The sequence below is a fragment of the Gavia stellata genome, chromosome 2 (assembly GCF_030936135.1).
Source record: "Gavia stellata isolate bGavSte3 chromosome 2, bGavSte3.hap2, whole genome shotgun sequence".
Taxonomy (NCBI): Eukaryota; Metazoa; Chordata; class Aves; order Gaviiformes; family Gaviidae; genus Gavia; species Gavia stellata.
The window spans coordinates 83,508,771-83,525,838 of record NC_082595.1 but is presented as its reverse complement, the minus strand read 5'-3'; the positions used below and the strand labels follow the sequence as shown (position 1 = coordinate 83,525,838).

General features: G+C 41.4%; 1 protein-coding gene across 1 annotated transcript in view; it reads right to left on the bottom strand.

The window, feature by feature from the left end:
- EYS (eyes shut homolog) overlaps positions 1-17,068 on the bottom strand; it is a 939,662-nt gene that overhangs the window by 42,033 nt on the left and 880,561 nt on the right. Inside the window, exon 42 of the mRNA XM_059831070.1 lies at positions 2,885-3,067. Within this exon, the coding sequence (XP_059687053.1) occupies positions 2,885-3,067 (183 nt within the window). The remainder of the gene's footprint in view (positions 1-2,884; positions 3,068-17,068) is intronic.

The window sequence follows — 17,068 nt, the reverse complement described above, 5'->3', positions numbered from 1 at the left end:
GCAAGAGGGCAGCAAATGAAACTTGGAATTATCTGTTTTAAACTATTTTTTACTGTCTTATATTTAAACCCTGCAGCTGTTGAAAAAACACACTTTTATATATACCAGTTTTAAGTGTCCTGCAATGTAAAACTACAGTAAACATCCTTTAGAAATAATTTACACTGAGACCAAATGTTTCGTACATATAAATAATCTCACGCTTGAGTTGCGAACAGCACACTCAGTAGCACTTTCCTGTTTTCAGACGTGTGCTCTTTGAAACCATCAGTAGTTTAGTGCTTTTAATTTTGAAGACCTTTATATTCACTGTTTTTCTATTTCCTGAAAGTCATTTATTTCTAGTCAAGTGAATAATATAGATTTTCTCCTTTCAGACTTCCTTTTTTTCTGTCTGGTAATGAGCACATCCCTATTTATACATATACATATTTATCTCCTTTCGTAAGTAAAGAACTATACTTGTAAGTTTTTGGAAAAGACAGATTTGTTTATTCCAGTTTGAAAACAATGGCAGTTAGCATGTATTCAGCCTGAATTGATGTAAAATTTGAAAAATCTTGTTTTGGAAACAGGAGACAAAAGCTACCACACTTTTGCAGTACTGCTATCTAAATAGTCACAGGGCAAGCGATACAGGGGGATTTGCTTTTGCTTTTACATCATTACTCCCACTTATAAAATAAGTATCAAACAACTATTTACATAAAGGTAACATATGTTAAGGTCCAACTTCCCTCCTTCACTCCAGACTCCTCTTCCCCCTCAAGACCAATCAGTGCATGGGGTGGGGGTCCGTGGTCAGTACATGGTGGTTTCTCTTTACCGCTCCTTCCTCCTCGCACCTTTACTCTGCTCTGGTGTGGGCTCTCCCCAGGCTGCAGTTACTTTAGGGAACAATCACCTGCCCTGGCATGGGGCTGTGCTGGTTTTGGCTGGGGTAGAGTTAATTTTCTTCTTAGTAGCTAGTATGGGGATATGTTTTGGATTTGTGCTGGAAACAGTGTTAATACAGGGATGTTTTCATTATTTCTGAGCAGTGCTTACACAGAGTCAAGGCTTTTTCTGCTCCTCACACCACCCCACCAGCGAGTAGGCTGGGGGTGCACAAGAAGTTGGGAGGGGACACAGCCGGGACAGCTGACCCCAACTGACCAAAGGGATATTCCATACCATATGACGTCATGCTCAGCATATAAAGCTGGGGGAAGAAGAAAGAAGGGGGGGACATTGGGAGTGATGGCGTTTGTCTTCCCAAGTAACCGTTACACGTGATGGAGCCCTGCTTTCCTGGAGATGGCTGAACACCTGCCTGCCGATGGGAAGCAGTGAATGAATTCCTTGTTTCACTTTGCTTCTTTGTGTGGGTTTTGCTTTACCTGTGAAACTGTCTTTGTCTCAACCCATGAGTCTTCTCACTTTTACTCTTCCGATTCTCTCCCCCATCCCACCTGGGGGGAGTGAGCGAGTGGTTGTGTGGTGCTTAGTTGCCGGCTGTGGTTAAACCATGACAGGGGCTCTCCATGGGATGCAGTGTTGGTAATCTGCTCCTCTGTGGAGGTCATATGGAGCTCCTCTGTTTCCTCCTCCTCCTCCTCCTCCTCTTCCTTTTACTTCTCCTTCTCTTCCTCTTCCTCCTACCTTGTGTCCCCTCTGCTTTTTCTCACACTTCCCGTTCCCTCCTCCTCCCTCTGTGGTGTTTTCTCCCCTTTCTTAAATATATTGCCCCCAAGGCACCACCATCTTGGCTGTGGGGCTCAGCCGTGCCCTGCGGTGGGTCAGTTGGAACCGGCTGTGTCCGGCACGGGGCAGCCCCGGCCTCTCCTCACAGGGGCCGCCCTGCAGCCCCCACTGCCAGCGCCTGGCACCTGCACCCAGTACACATACAGGCAGTGGCAGCTTTTGCCCTGGCCTGTGGGAACAGGAGATGTTTTTCAAGTATTCCACCCCAAGCCAGGGGTCAGCCATAGCCCTGAGACTTAAAGAAGAGGACATGTCCACTATGATCAGGGGAAATCGAGAGTACTGTTAGTCTGACTGCCGTGAGAGGTTTGGTTTTAAGTGAAGTGAAATATTAGAACAAAGGTGACTTTTGATTCATAAGCTTTGTGGGGGTAAGAGTAAGATGTTATCCCTCTCTGCATTACACTTGTCTTGTGAGGTGATGTTGTCTAATGTCCATGATGACATCAGTGTCCATGGTTTAGGCAGAGATGACAGTGGAGGGGAATCAGGTAGGGTACTACAAGAGAATGCTGAACTACAAGAAATGGGTTGAAATGGAGAAAGGGGAAAATGTAAATGGAATATTAAAAATACTTCCTCACAGCAAGAACACAGGCTGCAAAAAACCTGCCACTCCTCATGGTGAGAGCATTATTGCTTGATACTTGGTAAAAGTAAATTGTTAGAACAACAGCATCTCCTCTCAGTGAAATAAGAAAAATTCACTTGGTAAGAAATACTGCTTTCTAGTAATTAAAATGGGAGTTACTCAGTCTCCCCAACCATTTAAACTAAGGAGAAAATAAATAAAACTGCTGCACAGCAATTTACCAGGTGCCTCATTGTTTCTCAGCCTTGCTGACAGCTGGTGCTCTGCTCCCCAACCATCATTTGACACGGGGCTGCAGAAACTCATTACTACTGTATGGCAGCGTTCACAAAAAAAATTATATGCAAAATAATAAAAAGCTGTGTTTCTGCCTGACAGGTACATAATAAACCCAGAATGCTAGTATTCTCTTTAATAAAAATGACACCAGTAAGCATTTTTTTTACTCAGTTCAGCTAAATACGGTTGCAAGACTGTGTATATTTTTATCCTACTTGTTTAATGAATATTTGAAAGCCTGTAAGGATAGGTAATAAATATAAAGCTTACCTTGGCCCTTCTGTCCAGTGAAAAAAATCAAGTTATCTTGTAAAGCTGAGTTGTGGTTTGCCAACTGAAATTTCAAGCGGAATTCGTAGTAGAAGGTGATATTTGGGATTGTAGAATAAGCTAGGAATGAGGTATAGCCGAAGACATCTGTGCCACTGAAACTAGGTTGGCTAATATTAATAGCTGGGTTAAAAAAAAAAAAGAAATTCAGTGTTAGGGCAAATTCTTTAACATGTGTTTGCAAGTTCTATTTACTAGCCCATTTTAGAACCTAAAATCTAATAAATAATCATGATAATTTGATATGTTGTAATACTTTACACACATGCAGATATAGTTTGTCTTTCCTGCGAGTGTAATCTCTTTAGTTTTCAACTTTTGTAAATAGGCTGCTTTTACAACTGAATTATTGGCAACTGCTGCCATCTCCTGGATTCTAGATAGCATTGTTACAAATAGAAGTACACTGCAATATTTACTCAAAACTCAGACAGACAAATGAAAACATCCAAAGAAATTCTCCTGTTAAAAGAAATGCCATGTCTGACATGCAGCTGAGTGAAGGTGAGTACAAGGATGTGCTGAAGAGGTTAAGAAATAATAATTCTTCATAGGTAAAGAAATAATAAAAAGAAACATCACGAAAGAATGAATTTGCTGCACAGTGAATAGGACCTACATGAATTATATTTTTCACATTATTTGCTCCATCATTTGAACTGTCTGAATAATCAGGAATTGAGTGTCCAAAAATGTATAATTTATAATACTGACAAATTAGTTAACATTTTTTTACTGTCATTTAGGTTCAATTTAATGAAAATTTCCTTTATGTTGGGCACTGACGAAGCAAAGCATGTAGCATTTTCTAAAATACCTTGGCCAACTATATACTCCTGCTTCCTCCAAAGCTGTGAGGGCTACAAGTTCATTCAAACACCTACTGGTTTTATGACACAGAAGTTTACAATTTATGCTGAGAAAACCCGTGGGATTAAAAAAGCAAATAAAAAGCAAACAAAATCAAGACTATACACTTATCTGTACTGGTAAACAGTCAATAGAACACTGGTACTAAGCACCAACACGGCCCCAAGGACTGCTTGCTGGAGCCGAGGAGCCAGGCTTCTCTAGTCAATTCTTGTAGTTGATGCTCAGAGCAGAGATAACATAATGCTTGTAGTGACAACACGGCTTAGTGAAAAACAGGAGAGAGAGTAAGAATAGCTGAGTAGAGCTTAATCCTGAAAGACTGGGTATGGGGCTAGATTTAAAAGATTTGAGTAGTTATCTCCAACCAACCTGAGCACCAAATGTGGCTGGATACAGCTTTACTAATAAAGGCAGCAGGAGGGATTGGGGGAGGAAGGAATACGTAGCTGTACCATGTACAAACCAGATTGGGAAGTGCTAGTAAAGTATTATAATCTTCCCCAAGCAAATCTATGTTAGCCTAAGTACCTTTAAGCATCTGGCCCTAAATACTTACAGCGTGGGAGAAGTAATCACACATAATTGTGAAAACGATATCGCTATCTCTAGTTTGTGGAATCTGTTTCTAAATTTGAGACCTGGGTAACCTGCCATACTGGCACTGAAGTGGCAGACATTGCCTTAGTATCTGCATCTGAAAAAAGGTGCAAAGGTAGGCTCTGACAAACCTTTTCTAGAACAGACTCGGAGTCTGCAGCAGTACAGAGTACCGTCCCATTTATTAAGCACTACTTCACACACATGGCACATTATGCCTTGTTCTGTGATCTTAAATGTGAGCCAGGAAATTTCCATAAGAAACAGTGATATCGTCCTAATTAGAAGAAAACTGGCAATGAGTTTGTTCTCAAGCTAGTCTGACTGTATGATACCTCAAGGCTCAGACCTTTGTAAGTCATGTACTGCATTGGAGGAAACCCACAACTCTCCCATATTTAAATTTGGTGTTGGCTGCAGTCTACCAGTAGTCCCTCAGATTACCTGAACATCCCTGAGGGATGTTCAAGTTCCTCATTTTTTGTTTCTCAGGAAGCTATGACAGACAGCTCCTTTAATGCAAAGTATTCTTCCTTTCTTCCTTTCTTTTTTTTCTTTCTTTCTTTCTTTAATTTAATATTTATTTAATAAAACACAAAATATTTAAGAGACAAGAAGATTTCAAAATAAAGGAGGCCTTTGTGTTTATTGTCTTTTCCTGCTTCCCTTTATAATGGGAAAGGCAAATTCTATCATGTACCTCCACAGAGCCAGGTAATTTGGTTTGCTGACAGAGATCACGGAAGAGTCTGTTCCTGACAAGTTATTCCCAGCAGGGTAAAAAAAACCTTTACTCCCAGGATGAAGTATGCTATTGTCTCAGCTGTTTCCTTGTAGCTTTCTAACTGGGGAGTTATTTTCTTGCCTTTCTACTTGCTCCTTTCAGCATTCCCTATAAAGATGGATTGAACACTGACAAAGGAACGTCCTGCGAAGTGATCTACAACAGTAGGACCTGGACAATAGAAGGATGCTACTCCCACTGACCAGGTGGTGCACAACATACGGAAAATTGTTATATATATCCATATTCTTAGATTATCACTACACACCAGTTTCAATTTCACTGCAGTTTTGACATGTCCTAGAACAAAAGGCTCAAAGATCTCAATTCATACTTACAACTAAAACCATATCTCATTTAAGGAAGAATAGTTTTGGCCCATGACTTGGGCGGCAGCAAATTTGGGGCTACTGAGACAAGACTCAGCTTTTCTCTGTGCATTTCCTTACTTAACAAAAAGTGACAGATAAATTTACTGGGTGGAGGTTTTGTTTGAGTCATGACAAAACTTTGTTGATAACAGAACTGTTCCTATTTAAGGTTATTTAAAAAAAATATTTATCTTTAAATAACTTTACCTAAAATGAGGGGCATGTGGCTAGTCTTTTAAGAAGGCAGAAGTGGGAACTGGCCTTAGTAAATTAAACATGTTATCCAAAATTTAGTTTGGTAAGTTTGCTGTCATAGGAATTTGCTATTATTTGACTCCAGAAACTAGTATCACCATTTATATATAGCCTGTGATACTACATATGGCCTGTGCTTCCCACAGTACTGAAAAGGTTGGCCATTCTGTCTTAAATTGTAGTTTCACCTATTGTTTCCTCCTGCTTTTAGGATAAAGTCTGAGAGAAAAATTACCAGGCCAAATTGATGATGAAGTTTTATAGCAATAAATTATCAGAAAATGGTACAGAAAGATAAGCAGTTTTATTAAAAATGTTAATACCAGTAAATATAGACAGCAATACTCAGCATCTGCAGACAGGTCATGTATACTATATTTGGTCAACTGTCAGCTGTCAAAATCTTGATGCTGTCAAAATCTTGACACTGTCAAGCAGGCTTAAAATGCTTCTTCAAGACACCTCAGTGATAGTCCAAGTTTGAAACACCTTAGACAGAAGTGACATGTTTTGAAGAATATTGTGGAAAGTTCTGAAGAAGGTATACCAGAGAATGTCAATGTGACGTTACTTAGGAGTTCCTGAAGGCAGGATGGCTATTTCTGAGAGCATGCTGAATGAATGGCCTACATCCATGATCTTTAACATGGATGAACCCTGAATGAACAGCTATATAAAGGCAAGAAGATGGGAGCTCTATCTTCAACCCAAAACATGATGCACATTCTGGTTTGGGCCTTTACCTACACTGCAATTTTACCTACAGTTTACAGAACCGGGTACAAGAATTGCACTTTACTTTCAAGATTTCCATATGGGAAAAGCTTATATATAATAATACCTTCTGTACTCTCACAAAAAAAAATCTGGTATGCAATAATTTTTTGCTATATTGTAATACAAAAATATTTTATTTCACATTGGTGTTTAATAATGGTTAGACTATTTTCATTTCACAGTATTGCTTACCTATTTTTTCTATATTTATTTACTAGAGGAAATAGACATATCTAGACCCTAGGCCTCCCACTTGTTAGAAGCAATCTGCACATGTACACAATGGGTGGCAGTTATCTGACCAAATGAGGGCGTCTGTGCTATAGATGTCTACATAACAGCTGACCACCTAAGGTCGCACTTTATGTTGGTGGAAAAATTAAGCACATTTAGGATGCAGTGTCTTTCATATAAAACACCTACCTTATACAGTTCAGGTGAACAGTATCCTAAAATGTTTATTTCACCCCACCAAATACAAAAGTAGCGTTGGGATGTTAGTCAGAGTAAAGTATTATAGACTTCTAAAGTTAGGTGGGATGAAGCCTACCTTCTCTGTATCCTGCAACTACTTCCCATTCTGCATATTTTTTGTCTCTGGTCTTCATTGCCATAAAAGCTAAATGATTTAGAAATTCTGAACTCATTCCCTGTGAAATCAAGGGAACACTTTTTTCTGATTTTAAAGAATGGGAACCATAGGGCACTCAGAAACTAAATTATTTGCACAAAGTTGCGCACAACATCTGGAATGTATTGAAGAATTGAGTATAGATCTCTGAACTCCAGCTTAGAGCACAGTTGCTAAACATTCTTTGCAAATGGACCTTTTAATTTCTTACCCCTGGGTGTCTGAGCACAGCCCCTTTCAAAACATTTGACAAGAAGCAATCTTCATAGACCTTGTCCATCTTTGTCTACTTGAGCATCTCCTCTCAGGTCTTTTCATCCAGTTTTAACTGTGCATTTTGCTGGGCCCATGAAGTACGTTCAATAACACATCCAGCATTGTAGGGGCTTAAGACATCCCTGCCATGCTACAGGTTCCAGATGTGGTAACAGACACCACCAGCCAACAGCTTTTGGGATAAACAATTTGTCTCAGAAGAACAGCACAGTAACAAATACAAATCAGTAGTACAATTACCCAAGTCAAAACAACAGTAAATCCAGTACATCACTAATAGTCGGCTAAACTTAATATCTGGGTACACAAAGATTTATGTAACAGTGGTTATCAGGAGGCTGGCAGGAAGCAGGGCATGTCTTCTTCTCCAGATGAACAACTCAGTCCCACCAACAAGTTTAGTGAAATTCAAATTCCCTGATCAGACTGTCCTTTTTTATTGTTGATTGCGGAAGCACTGCCTGCACTTGTTAACCAGCTGTCATACTCCGCCCCTGCTCCCCTCTGTGCTGGTCCTCCTCTGTGTGTGCATGGTGCTTGGGTGCTACCTGAAATGGTGTGTGACCACCATATGGAGCTATACCTATATAAGGCATAAGGAGAAATACTGTATAAGGCAATAGGAGTCCCACAGGCATTTTTTATGAAAATCATTATACATTATTTTGGTTTACTTCTTCACCATTTTCTCCACAGTATTGAAGCAGTTTCTCACACCTAGTAAAAGTCATATGCAGTATCTAATTAACTACCCTATCCTTAGCAGGTAGGTACATACAGTAAGTGTTTGTATATAGTCCTCCCTCTGCTGGTCTCTAGAGAGTAAAATGTATTTAGAAATGTTAATTAATCCTGAGTCAAAAGCTTATATTTCTGGCTAATTCAATACATCTAACTTGACAGCCATTCTATATTTTATCTGTTTCTGGGCTGCTGCTTATAAATTTTATACCACATTTTTAATCATGTTGTTGCCAGGGAAGCTTTAGACTGGATATTAGGAAAAATTTCTTTACTGAGAGAGTGGCCAAGCATTGAAACAGGCTGCCCAGGGAGGTGGTGGAGTCACCATCACTAGAGGTGTTAAAAAAACATGTAGACGTGGCACTTTGGGACATGGTTTAGTGGGCATGGGTGGTGTTGATTTGCTGGTTGGACTTGATGATCTTACAGGTCTTTTCCAACCTTAATGATTCTGTGTGATTCTGTGATTCTATGTTTCTTCTCTACATTAAGTATTATTTATCAAGAGATTTTATCCAATCAGATAAAAAAGTTAAAGGTTATCAGTAAATGTGCATCAGTGTAAAACATTCAGTCTTTGAGATATCTTTCATGCAATGACCTTCATTAGTTTGATTTTAATACAGACTAGTTTGCCATACTTTTACATATTTTTAACTTAAAAATTAAAAAAAAAATTAATAACCCTGTATAAAAAATACAGTGATTGGTAAAATTGTGTCAAGAAAGATAACTCCACTATTTCCCTTTATTCTCTTTCTTTTCTTTATAAAGCTATGGAGCCAAGACTGTGCAGAAAATTGTATAATCTTATAGATCTCTTTTCCTTGAAACATAGTCCTTCAAAACATTATTCATAAAATGTTTCGGACTGGTTGAAATAGCAGAGGGCACAGCTAACCACATTGCATTGTTTCCCTTTTCCTGCCTAGACACCATCCAAGCTGATGTCCACTCTTGCTTTTACAGTGTACAGTCTGAAATGGTAAAGAACAGAGATGTGTCCCAATGGCTCTGATTATGAGCCATGCAAAAACACACTCCAAATTAACACTGTGCCTAAACCACACACTGCTCTGACAGAGTACTGAAGCCTTTTATCAACTTTTTGTCCTTGATCTTGTCCTGTGTCTCTCTGCCAGTCCTATCCTATTCATCGTTGTCCTCTTCTGCATTGCCAGTACTGAACACGTATGTGTTCAGTATAAAGTACGGTATGTCCCATTGCTTCACAAACAAATAATGACAATTTATCCCATTATATAAGTATATTAATATGGTTGGCTACCTACTTCCCTAACGTACACCTTATCAGAGGTGAGCATAAAAGTGCGCGGTAAAAAAAATCAACTATTGTTTGAAAAAAAAATTAACAAAGAGGAGAGAATAAAGTGACAAAGAAGAAAGAGAATAATGGTTTCATTATCTTTGAATTTTCTGTTATGAGTTAAAATTAATGCTCCTTTCAGTGTTCACTGCCAATACATCTTGAACCCCAGCTTTATGATACATTGCAAAAAACAAGACAGATGAAAGGGATAGACAGAGATGAAGACCTCAGGCTACAGAATTAAAATCAGATAATCCAGTTTTTTATATTACCATTGACTAACTGTGAACAGTTATCAGCTCAGTGTCTGGCTCCAGGATCAGCAGCCATATACACTGTGGGATGAGTATTATTCAGTTCTCCTAAATACCAGCTCACATATTTGCAAAGACAATATTGAAAAAGGAATGGAAATTACTACTAAGCATTGTTTTTTCCAGTCTTCCAAGCTGTACAAAAGTCTTCAGAAAAATGCCCTTTGTCTTCACAAAATTCTGTAGCCACTGTTTCTCTTACTGGTTTGCAGTATAGCTCTTAATAAACCAAAACTTGCTCTTGAGCACAGAAATATTGATGAACAGAGTGCAAAATGTTTTCTTAGCTGAGTTTAGAAAAATTATTTTAAAAGCAGCTGGGCTATTCCTCCTCTTACTCATCATGTTTCTAATGAAGCAGCAAGAAGATTGGATGCTTGAGTTACAACACATGCTCCTGATGGAAGTAGATTGCTTAACAAAGCTATATGAAGCAAATTATAAATGCACTTCTATAAATTCCTATGTATTTAAAATCACCAATTTTAAATACTGATTTGCATGCAGACCTCTGGCACAAGGTTCTGGTAGCAACCTCTCTCTGTGCATTGTGGTACATGAGAAGTTATTAGGTCAGGGATTGCAGGCCAACAGGCAAAGGAAGAACTTGCTGCTGCAATTTCCCTGTTCTTTGTGCCTGGAAAGGTGCAGAGAGATGGAGAGGACAGGGAACTACCCAGGGACCAACCATGGAAATGAGGTAGAAGGCCTGCTGTATGGACATGTAACATATGTAGCATAATTTGGGAAGGAGAGGCAAGATGAGGGAGCTAAGCTGGTATTTAGAACAGAATAGAATAGACTAGTTGGAAGGGACCTACAACTATCATCTAGTCCAACTGTCTGACCAATTCAGGGCTGACCAAAAGTTAAAGCATGTTATTAAGGGCATTGTCCAAATGCCTCTTAAACACTGACAGGCTGGGGGCATCCACCACCTCTCTAGGAAGGCTGTTCCAGTGTTTGACCACCTTCTCGGTAAAGAAATGCTTCTTAATGTCCAGTCTGAACCTCCCCTGGTGCAGCTTTGAACCATTCCCACGCATCCTGTCACTGGATACCAGGGAGAAGAGATCAGCACCTCCCCCTCCACTTCCCCTCCTCAGGAAGCTGTGGGGAACAAAGAGGTTGCCCTCAGCCTCCTTTTCTCCAAACTAGACAAGCCCAGAGTCCTTAGCTGCTCCTCATAGGACAGTCCTTCCAGCCCTTTCACCAGCTTTGTTGCCCTCCTCTGGACGCATTCAAGGGCCTTCACATCCTTCTTAAACTGTGGGGCCCAGAACTGCACACAGTACTCCAGGTGAGGCTGCACCAATGCTGAATACAGCGGGATAATCACCTCTTTTGACTGTCTGGTTATGCTGTGTTTGATGCACCCCAGGATGCGGTTTGCCCTCTTGGCTGCCAGGGCACACTGCTGACTCCTGTTGAGCCTGCTGTCGACCGGCACCCCCAGACCCCTTTCTGCAGGGCGGCTCTCCAGCCACTCCTCTCCCAGTTTAGACTTCTGCGCAGCATTACTCTGTCCCAGGTGCAGAATCCAGCATTTGGACTTGCTAAATTTCATCCCATTAATCATAGCCCAATGCTCTGTTGTTGTTTAGTCCCAGCCGGACTAATCACCACACAGCCACTCACTCACTCCCCTTCCTCAGCTGGACAGGAGAGAGAAAATATGAGGAAAGGCTCATAGGTCGAGATAAGGACATAGGGACATCACTCACCAATTACCATCATGGGCAAAATAGACTTGGCTTGGGGATATAAAATAAAACCAAAATCTTAAAATAAAATAAATAAAACCAAATCTTAAAAAACACCACCTTCCCCCCACCCCTCCCTTCTTCCCGGGCTCAACTTCACTCCCGATTTTCTACCTCTTCTCCCCGAGCGGCACAGGGGGACGGGGAATGGGGGTTGAGGTCAGTTCATCACACGTCATTTCTGCCGCTCCTTCCTCCTCACACTCTTCCCCTGCTCCAGCGTGGGGTCCCTCCCACGGGACACACTTCTCCATGAACTTCTCCAACATGGGTCCTTCCCATGGGCTGCAGTTCTTCACGAACTGCTCCAGCATGGGTCCTTTCCACAGGGTGCAGTCCTTCAGGAACAGACTGCTCCAGCGTGGGTCCCCCGCAGGATCGCAAGTCCTGCCAGCAAACCTGCTCCAGCGTGGGCTCCTCTCTCCACGGCTCCACAGGTCCTGCCAGGAGCCTGCTCCAGCGTGGTCTTTCCCACAGGGTCACAGCCTCCTTCGGGCATCCACCTGCTTTGGTGTGGGGTCCTCCATGGGCTGCAGATGGATATCTGCTCCACCATGGACCTCCATGGGCTGCAGGGGGACAGCCTGCCTCACCATGGTCTTCACCACGGGCTGCAGGGGAATCTCTGCTCCGGCGCCTGGAGCACCTCCTCGCCCTCCTTCTTCACTGACATTGGTGTCTGCAGAGTTGTTTCTCTCACATATTCTCACTCCTCTTCTCCCGCTGCCGTTTCCCAGTTTTTCCCCCCCTTCTTAAATATGTTCTCACAGAGGCACTACCACTGTTGCTGATGGGCTCGGCCTTGGCCAGTGGCAGGTCCGTCTTGGAGCCGGCTGGCATTGGCTCTATCAGACATAGGGGAAGTTTCTAGCAGCTTCTCACAGAAGCCACCCCTGTAGCACCCCCGCTACCAAAATGCTGCCACGCAAACCCAATACATGCTCCAAACTATCTAGATCCCTTTGCAAGGCCTCCTGTCCCTCAAGAGAGTCAACAGCACCTCCCAGTTTGGTATCATCAGCAAACTTGCTAATGGTGCATTCAACTCCTGCATCCAGATCGTTGATAAATAGATTGAACAAAACTGGCCCTAGAATTGAGCCCTGAGGAACTCTGGTGACCGGTCTCCAGCCAGATGTAGCTCCGTTCACTACAACCCTTTGAGCTCTGCCCTTCAGCCAGTTCTTCACCCAGTGAACTGTGAACCCGCTCATCCCACAGTTGGACAACTTGTCCAGAAGGATACTGTGAGGGACACTATCAAAAGCCTTACTAAAATCCAGAAAACTACATCCACTGCCCTCCATTCATCCACTAGGCGCATGACCTTATCATAGAAAGATATCAAATCAGTTAAACAGGACTTTCCCTTTGTGAAGTCAGTTTGACTGTGCTTGTTAATTGCACTGTTCTTTCAATGCCCTTCACTAGTACCTAGTGTAATCTTCTCCACAATTTTTCCAGGAACTGAGGGTAGACTGACAGGTCGGTAGTTCCCTGGGTCTTCCCTCACACAGTTTTTGTGGCTTGCAGTAACACTGGCTGGCTTCCAGTCAGCAGACACCTCCCCAGACTCCCAAGACCTTTGGTAGGTGATCAAGAGGGGTCCTGCCATATCATCCGCTAGCTCCTTCAGTACTCTGGGATGAATCCCATCAGGCCCCATGGACTTGTAAATGTTCAGCTAATACAGCTGGTCCCTTACAGTTTCAGTGTCCACAAATGGAAAGTCACTGTTCCCACACTCATCGTCCTCCAACTCAGGGAACGTGGCAGCCCAAGGTCTATCAGTATTATTAAAGACTGTGGCAAAAAAAGCATTGAATGCCTCCGCTTTTTCTTCATCCCTATTAGTCTGGTCACCATAATCAACAAGTATCGGTCCAATGTTTTCTTTAGACCTCCTCTTGCTATTAACATACTTAAAAAAAGCCCTTCTCGTTATCTGAAACAACACCAGCCAGCTTCAACTCTAACTGAGCTTTGGCCCTTTGTGTCTTCTCCCTGCATAAATGAACCACAGCTCTGTACTCTTCCTGCAAAGCTTGACCTCGCTTCCAGAGATCGTATAGTTTCTTTTTCCTCCTGGGCTCCACGAGGAGTTCCCTGTTCAGCCAAGCTGGTCTTCTGCCCCACTTGCTTGACTTACAACACAGCGGAATTGCCTGCTCCTGTGTATTTAGTTTACTGTTTTCTTTAATGGGCAACATGCTTTCCTCACCGGAAACTCTGGGAAGTGCAAGAAGGAAAAGATAAGGGGTGCTGGAACTGCAGGGCGGTGCAGTGCCAGATGAGACTTCGAGGTGGTAGTAGAAGACTCTTGACTTCTGGAAGACTATTGTATGAGGAGTTAGTGATCCACATAATGGGTAATTCAGGTGTATCCCTTCCTCTCCCCACCCCCAATAAATACTTGTGGTATCAGTAGTCATGGGCCTTATTAGCTTAATTAGCTTATTAGCTAATTAGTTTATTAGCTTAACTTATTTCTGTAATCATATAGACCAGTAACTTGTACTTCTGATTGGAAGCTGAGATTTGAAATAATAAAAGTGATTTCACTGCTCAAGGATGAAAATATTAATCTGAAAAACTGGTAATACAGCAGGGACATTAACAGTGTGTGAGTGTGCCTATGTGTGTTTTGTACAATTTTTATGACATTCCTTGCATTGGAGGGGAGGGGGAAATTAAGGCCCAGCTAAAAGCAAATGACCCAGAAAATAAAATCTCTTGAACAGGAAGAAAAGCAACCCCGATCAGCATTCCCCAAAGTCTCTTGCCACTGACCAGAAACCTTGTGATGCAGTTTTTTTTAATCTGAGGAAATTCCCTTAGGGCATTTGCTGTCACCGAACTGCACGATTTAGTCCGCAGATTCAAGCAACTCCGAAGGTGACATTGTGTGCCAAACATAGCTGCACAAAGGCAATTTGGTTGCAGGCTGATTTTGACTCTACAGAGCTTGGAGCAAGTGACTGTTCCCACTTCAGCACTTTAAAATAAATTTTATACATGGGGGGAATACATCCTACAGAAAACCTGCTGGAATCCTTTGGACTGCGAAGCATTACCATAAATGTTGCTCAGAAATGTTTCAGGGAACATACTTACAGATTGCTGTGAATGCATGCTGTGGATGGCCCTTTTTGGTGTGTGTTTATTAAATATAATGTCACAGTTACCACTCTGTTTTATGTTGTCACATATGCACATATGTGAAACACATAGTGAAACTAAACCACTGCAGTTTGGTTTAAAACACTGCAATTGACACAATTACTCATCTTAGCAATGCATATTCCTTTGAAATCCTTCTCCTTTTAAATTTACCTTTGTGCTTACAAAGAGCTTGCTCTTTATTTCTGGCTTAACAAAATGCTTCATATTATGACCAACAGCTTCCCAGAAGGGCCGAGTTTCTTGTGTAACATATAATTAGTATCAACATCAAGAGTTTAGAAGTCCAGGTGTTCATTTCCATTCCTGGTGAATGAACCATCTCTGCTTCACTCACATTTAGGAGGCCACCACAGCTCTGCAGTACAATGATACCCTGGTATTTCCTGTTGAAAATTTCTGTGTCTTATATATCAAAATTCCTTACACTCAGATATTTCAAACATACAGACCATATCCGTTTTCTGTATGAACTAGGGAATGTCCCTAGTCTGTACTTAGGTAAAAGTGTTAAAAAATAGAAAAATGAAATAAAGGCTGATTACAGAGATGGTAGCAATTGAATAACTCTTTTTTAAAAATTTTTTTTTTTTTTTTGGGGTACAAGAACAGTGTTGTAAACTCTGCCTATTTTGGTGACATACAAAAATAGTATTTTTAATAGTTTAGGCTTATTAAAAGTATTTGACTTTTATTTCATGTTAACAACAGTGATTTGGCCACATTTATATTAAAATCATTATAATTAGAATTCTCCTTAATTTTAAAAGAGTTGAAGTATGATGATATGGACATCTCTCTAATTGTCTGAGCTCAAGCTTTCTCCTTGGCTCCAGCAAGCACCGCAGATTTTCATTTAAGTCTTAGATCCTATGAAATGACAAATATCCCCGGATGACAGGCAGTTCTAGTGCTAACCTAATCGTCCCTTGCTTCCATAAGGTGTTGTTGATTTGTCTTCCTGATCAACTTTTAAAAGTAGAAAAATAAAATATATAGGAAGTATTTTAAAAAGCATTTTATGGAAAAAAAATGTTCTTAGCACTGTGGGAGAATGTGTATTCATTGGGTCTGAAATGGTGCTGTTTGTAAACACTCCCAGTCACCAGTGTGTTCCTAAATACTGGAGGAGATTTACAATATGCAGGAAACACAATGCAAGCAACTTTTTACTAAATTAAATGTGAAAGGTAATTTATCAGACTAGGGCTTGAATGTTGGGCTGCTTTCACACAAAACTACTGAAAAGCCAGAGCTCAATAACTGGACTCAGTTTAAATGATATATATCCTTTTATGTACAGCTTAAAAAACCAAAGTTACTTGGAAGATTGAGTCAAGCTGCCCAGGCAGACTTAGTCTCTGTTTCAAATTGTTGCATAATGATGATGTGCTAAATATTGCTAAATATTTCCTGTTTTCTATTTTAGTGCATGACTAAATTCTTGTTTCAGGCAACTCTACCACCCTGAGTTGAAAGTCATAGGGGCATTTAACTCCTGAAATCAACTGTGGTTTTTTATGTGATAAATGCTCGTCCACACACACCCAAAGCAGCACAGAGAGACAATGGCATGTGGGGGAACTCAATTAATACAGTACTCCCAGCTACTCCCAGCTCTATCCCAGGAGCCATCAGCCCACCACAAGTCCATCTCCACAATCCCAGGGGAGCACAGAGCTCAAAGGCAGGCAGGAATCCAAATTAAGGATTCAGAGAAAGAGACACCCTGCCTGGGCCCCTCCCAGAGCTGTCCCAGGAGACCCTCAGCCCTAGTGTCCAGGTGTGACACCCACCATGATGAGTCAACGCTGGAGCACCTTTTGGACAGAGGTGTGTAACTGCCATGGGGTATGGGACACATTACGGGATGCAGGTGAAAACGTTTTTGGAATAGCACAGGACTTACGGATGTTTAAGGGAAGACCAAAGGTGGGGAGAAGGAGGGAATTAGGCGATTTGGGGAGGAACAAGCGTGGAAAAATAGAGTGATACAGGGACAAAAAGGGCCAGTAATGTAAATAGTTGGCTGGTCAGTACACTTGTCTGGCCACGTCCTTCGCCTGATCAGCATTGCCTGTCCTCTCTTCTAATTTATATTATCAGCCCTTGTCCCCATTGGCCCGTTACGCCTTAGCTATGTAGCTTCTTGAGAGAGATTTCAATATATAACGGTCAACTTGCAGTCATAACATAGTCATCTAGTGATAGAAGCAAGCAAAGATGTGT